This window comes from Tupaia chinensis, unplaced genomic scaffold (genome assembly GCF_000334495.1).
Source record: "Tupaia chinensis unplaced genomic scaffold, TupChi_1.0 Scaffold000423_1, whole genome shotgun sequence".
Taxonomy (NCBI): Eukaryota; Metazoa; Chordata; class Mammalia; order Scandentia; family Tupaiidae; genus Tupaia; species Tupaia belangeri.
Window position 1 is genome coordinate 78,959 of NW_006159928.1, and position 8,257 is coordinate 87,215.

The 8,257-nt window shown below is 36.2% G+C and overlaps 2 protein-coding genes across 5 annotated transcripts in view; one reads left to right on the forward strand and one right to left on the reverse strand.

Moving 5' to 3' along the window:
* Positions 1 to 1,901, forward strand: part of RLIG1 (RNA 5'-phosphate and 3'-OH ligase 1) — an 11,517-nt gene extending 9,616 nt beyond the window's left edge. The window contains exon 7 of one of the 2 annotated variants that reach the window (XM_027774322.1): positions 1,067 to 1,901. In XM_027774322.1, coding sequence (XP_027630123.1) covers positions 1,067 to 1,255 — 189 coding nt within the window. In that variant the 3' untranslated portion in view covers positions 1,256 to 1,901. Of the gene's footprint in view, positions 1 to 813; positions 949 to 1,066 lie in introns of those variants that run through there. The other variant, XM_027774323.1, reaches the window with a different exon arrangement.
* A 71-nt stretch (positions 1,902 to 1,972) lies between these two features.
* The window catches only part of CEP290 (centrosomal protein 290), an 86,959-nt gene continuing 80,674 nt past the window's right edge, over positions 1,973 to 8,257 (reverse strand). For 2 of the 3 annotated variants that reach the window (XM_027774314.1, XM_027774312.1), the window contains 3 exons: positions 6,817 to 6,911; positions 3,390 to 3,469; positions 1,973 to 2,226 (listed from right to left, as the gene is read on the reverse strand). In XM_027774314.1, the coding sequence (XP_027630115.1) occupies positions 1,996 to 2,226; positions 3,390 to 3,469; positions 6,817 to 6,911 (406 nt within the window). In that variant the 3' untranslated portion in view covers positions 1,973 to 1,995. Of the gene's footprint in view, positions 2,227 to 3,389; positions 3,473 to 6,816; positions 6,912 to 8,257 lie in introns of all 3 variants that reach the window. The other variant, XM_027774313.1, reaches the window with a different exon arrangement.

The following is an 8,257-nucleotide window of genomic DNA, read 5'->3' on the forward strand; positions in this document are numbered from 1 at the left end:
GTTAGAAAGTAAGCCGCCAAGTCCAGGACTTCAACAGTGGTCGGCCATGTGGGAGTCCAGCGTCCTTAACCACCATGCCACCTGCTGGCCCCTGTAGTACTATTTTAAACTCTTTTTTCCATTACTTTGTATATCCAGTTACCAGCTCTTTAAGAAAGAGCCTAATCTATTGAATCTGTGCACTACTTTCTTTTAGAGAGGTTTTTGCTATGGGGGGGCGGGGATGGCCATGCCACAATCCCTTCTCCATTTTCCTCTCAGGATCTTGGGCATGCATGCACACGTGCCAGCATGAGTTTAAGCCACTGGGTCCAGGACTCGAACTGCGGTCGACTACATGGGAGACCAGCAATATAGCCATTATACCAACTGCTGGTCCTGAATCTGTATACTTCTTTCTAACCAGTTGACTGTTAATTTTAATGAACACTAAGATTCATGCTTAAATTATTAGATCACTCTCTTGAACAACTTCTTTTAGTCTTATTCCTATCCTTTCCATTTTTCACAAATAAATGATACTTCTGGATAAAACTGTTCAATTACATTAAGATTTTTCACGGTCTTGTCCATGTAACTTTCTAGAACTATTCTCCACTCCCAGCTCCCTACCGTACATTGTGTTTGTTCTTACCACATTTAACTAAGTGCAATTAGTGCAAAAAACGCCATATAGAACATATTACCTTCCCTTTGATTTAGAAGCCTTTCTGCCTACATTTTTTAGATAGCTAGCTTTTATTCTCAGTACCAGACACTTTTATTCACTAAAGTTTTCTGGAGCGCTTGATTATGTTCCTGGCATGTTTCCAGGTGCTGGCAATACAGAGTCAACAAAACAGTATCTTGCCTTCATGAAGCTCAGATCCTATTGAGGAAGATAGACAATAAACAAGAAAGTATGTATTAAGTCAGGAGGAGAACAGCTATGGAAAAAAAAAAACAGGGTAAGATAAAGTGGAGCCTTACACCGTGCCTGGCAGATAGTAGGCACTCAAATATTTTTGAATGTATGCAGATAATATCTATAGGCTAAAACTAATAATACCCCTTCTTCTCTTTGCAGGTCCATCGGCATCATCTTGGTTTATGCTGGCCAATTTCAGATACTTACATGAATTCAAAGCCAGTTATTATCAACATGAACCTGAACAAATATGATTATACCTTTGATACTAAGTGTCTATTTTATCATTTTTCAAAAATAGATAATCAGAAATTTGGTAGGCTAAAAGATATAATGCTGGATGTATAAAGTGGAAATGCAATTAAAATTAGCTTTGTTATTGTTATATTTGAATCTCAAATATCCTGCAATGTTTAAAAAGGTAAAAATATCTCAAGTTGTTCATTGTAAAACATATCAATGTATCTAATAGCATTTCAAGAAATTAATTTGTCAGTTGCAAATAGCTACTCATAGTTTTATTTTCAGCAAATTAATTTTAACCACTGGACATACAAATGTAAGCAACAGTAAGCTCCTAAGCTTGTACAAAGGTTGGATTCTGTCCATTATAACTAGATGGTAATTTAAAAAGAACAATTAAACTAACAATTTTTTCAAAATTAAATAGTTCAAGCTTAATTTAATTTTAAGCAAAATATGTGGCTTAATCTCAACCTGTATATATAAATAAGATTTGAGAATCTTAAAATGTATATAAATAAGTATACGAGTACATATAAAACAACTTTAAATATTAAAATTGTTAAAGTTTACTCTCACACTATTTAAAAAACTGAAAACATGAATGTAGAGATATTCACCATTACTTGTTTATTTGGTGGCCACAACTTATTTTAAAAGTCTTCAAAAATATATATTTCTAATAATTTAAAACTTTCATATCATTTTATTTAATGAAAATTCTAATTTAGGTAAAGGTACAAGATACTCAGAAGGAAATTCCTTAGTTCAGAGACTTGTCATTCCAGATGGAATTTTAACATATAAAATTAAATACTTAAGTAAAATTACATAATAGCTGGCCTTTAATAAATGGGGAAATTCACAAGACTTTCTTCTTCATCCTCAGACTGTTCAGAAGCAGCAGTAGGACTAGTTAATTCAACTCCCAATTGTTCAGAAAGTTTTTTGAGCTTCTCTTCTAAGAGAATATTTTTTTTAACTTCTTCCTTGTAATTATACTTCAAATCTTCGATTTCTTCAAAAAACGAAGGATCAAAACTTTCCAGTTCTTTTTTCAACTTTTTTATTTCCTCCTAATAGAAACATATTATCTTTAAAAGCTGCATATATGAATATAATACATTTTAGGTTTGATCTAAAGAAATTTAATTATAAGCATGAAAATCAAAGTAAACTGAAAGATCAAATATACATATAAAGGCAGAAATCCTTTCTTAAGATTTTGTTAATTAGTTTTTACTGTACAGTATGAATAACTAACTTGGTAACTGTCCAATTAAATTATTCTGTAACTTATGTTCTAGTCTCTGACTAAAACTTAGTAAATCTTACATTATGGTAGGATTTAATCTTTCTATGAAAGTATATGAGATACTCTCAATGAGGAAAATTTAAAAAAAAATTTGCTGTTCACAACATTAAAGATATTCTGGCTAAGTTTTTTTTTTTTTTTTTTTTTTTTTTTGGAGAGGTTTTTGCTCTAGGGCGCATGTGCTCACCAGACAGAGACAGAGAGACAGAAAGTGAGAAATGAACTAGATGTTATCTGCCCCATCAAGCCAGAAAGCTGAGTGTGCACAGCAGAACTCCATCACCAGGTGGAAGTGGGTATAGGGCCTCATTTATTTTTTTCTTTTCAAAAAAATCCAAGTTTTATTGAGGAATAATCAACTTTTAGAAATATATTTATTATCAGGGAAACCCTGGACTTTTACTATGCTTTTAGGCATTTGGTGAAAATAGAATCTGAGTTTTAATGCCTGTTTAGAATGGCCATTGGTCACTAGCTAATTTTCATATTCATGCCTTTTTGTTCTGTTTACAGTCTTAAAAAATGTAAAACACAGCAAATATTTTCTTAATGGGACTATAACTTTAAGAGAGGATTCCTGAAAACAATTTAAAAAGATATTAAAAGATGCTGTTACCAATGTGAGCCACTACTTAAAATAAGAACATTTTTTTAAAATAATGAGCTATATTTGTTACAAGTTAAAAAATAAAATTTACTCTTTAATCCTTTGTTTGTCTGAAATTTTTGTTAGTGCTTGTTTAAGCAATATTTTTAACATAAGCATAATGAACTCTGTATTATCAAGATCAAATATAAGTAATTCTGAGGGTTTTTATAATACATACGTAAAGCTCAAAGATGATGATCATAAAAAGTTTTCAACAGCCATTTTCACAAAACATTTGTATTACTATAATTAGATATAATTAAACACTTAGTTACCTTCAAATGCTGCTTTTCTAGATCTGATGTTTTGAGCTGTGTCTCTAGGTCTTCTACTTTTTCCTTAAGTTGATCTGGATCTGCTAAGAAAGTTATAAAAATGTAGACTCAGACTCAGCTTCTTCCTATCTGAGTAAGTTTAAGACAAGACAGACTTTAGAGAATAAACGGAAAATATAAGAGATCTAAAGCCTAGGGAATACATTTTATGGCTGAAAGATTTTCCAGGCTGTGAATGCTATATGCTGTCTCTAGCAGTGCTTTCAGTCCATTGCAGACCAAAAAGACATTTGCTGGATACTAGATGTGTACAGTCAGGTTCACTTTTTACGTGTAAAAAAGTTATTTTCCAGAAGAAAATCACAGAACCAGGAACACTTATTGAATACTAAAAATACTACAGAAGAAAAGTAAACAGGTAAGGGGCTACAATTACAAGCTTGCCAAATGCTCCTGTTATCCAACATAGATAGTACTGGCTCTTCCACGTAGATCACTGTTTATGGTACAGTTACTGTGTGCAAAACATGTACCTGGCAGGGTGTGTAACACAGAGATAAAGAAGATGTAGGCCCTAATACCTTGTAAAAGAAAGCTCACAAATGAGAATTGAATAAGTCCATGGAAAATGTGTACTATGAAAATAGTATGCTTGGATTTCAAATTTTTTTTTAAATTTTCTCCCTCATTTTTCCAGAGTTTTTTGTTGTTGTTTTTTACATCCCCTCATCATAGTATAAAGGTTTTAATTTACTGGGATTTCCCCCTAGAGTTAACTCCAATTTTACAATGAGAATAAAACAGTTTTGTTTTTGTTTTTTTTTTTTGAGGGTTTTTTTTTGCTATAGGGCACATGCGCTCGCCAGACAGAGAGAGAGAGAGACAGAAAGCGAGAAATCTCCTCCCAAGTGGGATGGCCACGCCGCAATCCCTTCTCCTCCATTCTCCTCTCAGGATCTTGGGCACACATGCACATGCACCTGGCGTGAGTTTTAAGCCACCGGGTCCAGGACGCAAACCATGGTTGACTACATGAGAGTCCAGCGACATAACCATTATGCTAACTGCTGGTCCCAGACAAAGTTTTTGCTTTATTGACATTTTTGTTAAATGTATCTGCCCTTTAAACACTACATAAAATGTCATATATTTTTGTAGCCACTGAAGATTAAATTTTTTAAGGGCTAAATGTTGAGGAAATGGGCAGCAAACAGATTTTCAAAATTGGGCACAATAAACATATTCTAGTACAGTACCTCTGGAATGGCCTCCTAAGTATTACAACTTGGAGACAGATGAGAGAAAAATAATTCCTTATGGGATTCCAATCAGCAGAACTCATCTTCCTCTGAAAAACATCCTTTCTAAAGCTTCCCTTACTTTTGCAGAAAGTGCTAATGATTTTTTAAAAATAATTATTTATTTTATTGAGTCATTCATTTATTTTATTTATTTATTTTAATCTGACCAGAGAGAGACAGAGGGTGAGAGTGAGAGAGAAAGGAAGTGAGAAAGCAAGCCACCAGATTCAGGACTCAAACCCTGGTCGGCCATTTGGGAGTGTCCAGTGCCTCAACCACCACACCACCTGCTGGTCCCAGTGCTAATGAATTTTTAGAAGTGATTCTTAATCAGTGGAATGCTATATTCCGATCACTGTCTTCTTTTTTTTTGTATAGGGTGCATGTGCTAGCCAGAGATGAAGAAGTGAGAAATCATCCCCCGGGGGGATGGCCACACTGCAGTCCCTTCTCCAGTCTCCTCTTGGGATTTTGGGCATACATACACACACTCATTTTCTTTTTTTCTTTTGGAGAGATTTTCGCTATAGGGTGCATGCACTCGCCAGACAGAGAGCAACAAAGAGACAGAAAGTGAGAAATCACCCCCCAGAGGGGATGGTCACGCCACAATCCCTTCTCCTCCATTCTCTCGGGATTTTGGGCACGCACGCACACGCACCCAGCATGAGTTTTAAGCCACCTGGTCTGGGACGCGAACTGCGGTAGACTACGTGGGAGTTCAGCAACATAGCCATTACGCTAACTGCTGGTTCCCCACACTGTCATTTTCAAGCTGCCTGGTTTGGGACCACAGCCAACCACGTGGGATCTAGCACCTTAACCTCCATAGCACCTGCTGGCCCCAGAGATCACTTTTAATCAGTGAGAATGCAGGAAAAAGTATTATCTATAGCATTTCCCAAAAATTATCTAAAGATCACTTATGCGGTGATTTTGAATTTCCAAAACAGTTTGCTTTTTTAGCCTAAACAATTTTTAAATATGACAGGTGTCTTTATCTCCTTCACACAGGAGATAAAGGTCTTTGGTACTGTGTTTAGTTTAATATACACCACACTGGGTTCTATTAGGCCTACAGGGTGAAAGATGTATTAGGTTGTCAGGAAAGTAATGACATATTTTTGCAAGGAAAAACATGGAAAAATATATCATGATTTTTCCAAAGACCTAGTATGTACTTCAACTACTGAGAGAGACCATTGACAAGTGGTTAAGAGCAGAAAAAGGCAAGAGGCTTTAGAATTTCAAGATTTAGAAATCAACCTTTCCTCTGCCACTCCCTGTTGTAATGACCTTGGGAATGGTTAAAAATGAGGATTGAATACTCTGGGAATGTATATACATATTTTATGTATATGTATCATGAATGTTCACAGAAATAAGGGAATGATTAGTATTCACATCTTAATAAGAATGAAAACAGGACAAACTAATTCATAAAAGGAAAAAAAATGTAAGCAATATTTACCTACTTGTACTTTTAAAATTAACAAAACAGTAATTAACATTAGGAAGAGAATGTTCAAAAGGATTAAAAGGGCCTATATTTAGAAATGGGATGCAATAGACCTACTATTTACTGCTTGACATTGTATTGTGATTAAATCTTCAACATTCAGATCCTCAACAAGGAGGAAAAAACTTGATATTCCACAGCATAAACAACTCAAAAGGATCCATGAGGGGGCCAGCAGGTGGCGTGGTGGTTAGGGTTTTCACATGGCCAGTGATCCTTAGAATCCCAGATCCAGTGGCTTGAAAATCATGCCAGGCCTGTGTGTATGCCTGCCTAAGAGAAAAGAAAAGGGAGGAGGAGGGATTGCGGTGTGGCCATACTCCCTGGAGGGTGACTTCTCACTTTCCCTCTCTCTGTGTCTCATCTCCTCTCCGGCAAGTGTGTGTGCCCTACGCCAAAACAAACAAACAAAAAACAACAACAACAGAAAAAACAGAAGTTCTGTGAAATATTCTTTATATTGTAGCACAGAGAGAAAACTGTTCTAAAGCTTCATATGAGGGATTTAATTTTATAGGAAGACAACTACCAGAAATCTGAACAAACAAAAGGCAAATCCAAATTCAAGAACTTGGGGATTGGTAGCATGTTTTATAAAATACATTACCAGGTACGGTGCTTTCTGCTCCACTTTGGTCCTTATTAGCTTCTAATTGATGGATTAATTCTGCTTTTTCTTTAACCAGCTGACTGTTTGTTAATCTAGAACAAAATGATACTGTATTAAAAAAAGATTTCAGGCACCAGCAGTTAGCGTAATGGCTATGTTGCTGGACTCCCACGTAGTCGACCGCGGTTTGCGTCCCAGACCCGGTGGCTTAAAACTCATGCTGGGCGCGTGTGCGTGCGTGCCCAAGATCCTGGGAGGAGAATGGAGGAGAAGGGATTGCGGCGTGACCATCTCCCCTGGGGGGGGGTTTTTCGCTTTCTGTCTCTATGTCTCTCTCTGTCTGTCTGGCGAGCGCATGCGCCCTATAGTGAAAAAAAAAAAAAACCTCTCAAAAAAAAAAAAAATAAGTGCATTGTTAAATTGTTTGTGCCCAAGATCCCAATAGGAGAGTGGAGGAGAAGAGATTGCGGCGTGGCCATCCCCTCTGGGGAGGTGATTTCTCGCTTTCTGTCTCTCTGTTTATCTCTGTCTGCCTGGCGAGCACACACACCCTATAGCAAAAACCTCTCAAAAAAAAAAAAATCTTGTACCACAAAAAACAAGGTTATAAGTAATGTGCAGCACTCAAAATGTGCTAGTACTAACAAGGTACACATATATTTATTGTCAATGCTACAGTGCCACCATTCTCAGAGACCATGAAATTGAAAGTCTGTGTTTTTCTTAGTATCTGATCTGATGCTGTTTTCAAGAGTAGTTTTCCTATTTTTACTTTTTAAAAATTTCACCAGAGGGTACATATGTTTTCCAGAGAAGGAGAGGAAGAAAGCACTCCCCATGGGGCATGGTCACAATGCAGTCTCCTCTCTATTTCTCCCTCCTTTCAGAATTTTGGGCATGCAAGCACACATGCATTGCAAGGCATGTTTCTCAAGCCCCACATCTGAGACTTAGGTGGTCAGCCATGTGGGATCCACCTCCTTCAACCAGCAGACCATAGGCCGGCCCAACCTGTTTTCTTATAAGAGCCTAATGGGAGTCTGAGGAAGGGCATTAAGGAGAAAAACAGAGAAGTAAGGCATTTATGGGACAAAGAAATAGGTTATTATCTGTTGAAGATAATGTGTATAGTATACATGTTGGAATATTCACTTTGCAAGCTAAGTGACATGTGATTGAATGTATAAAAGAAATTGAAATTTTAAAAAAAGAGCCTAAGGAATGTAGGCTTTGAAGATCCCACAATGTAAAGTTATTTTCTCTTTCATTAGTATTTGTTCCTCTGAAAAGATAAGGTTTAATTCATTCTATGGTATTAGGAAAGTTTAAACAATACAAACCAGAAAATTTTCTTTTTAGAATTACTTATTTATTTATTTCCGTTTGTTATTGTTATTTTTTTTTCTTTATTTGACGAGAGAGAGAGAGAGAAAGGGAA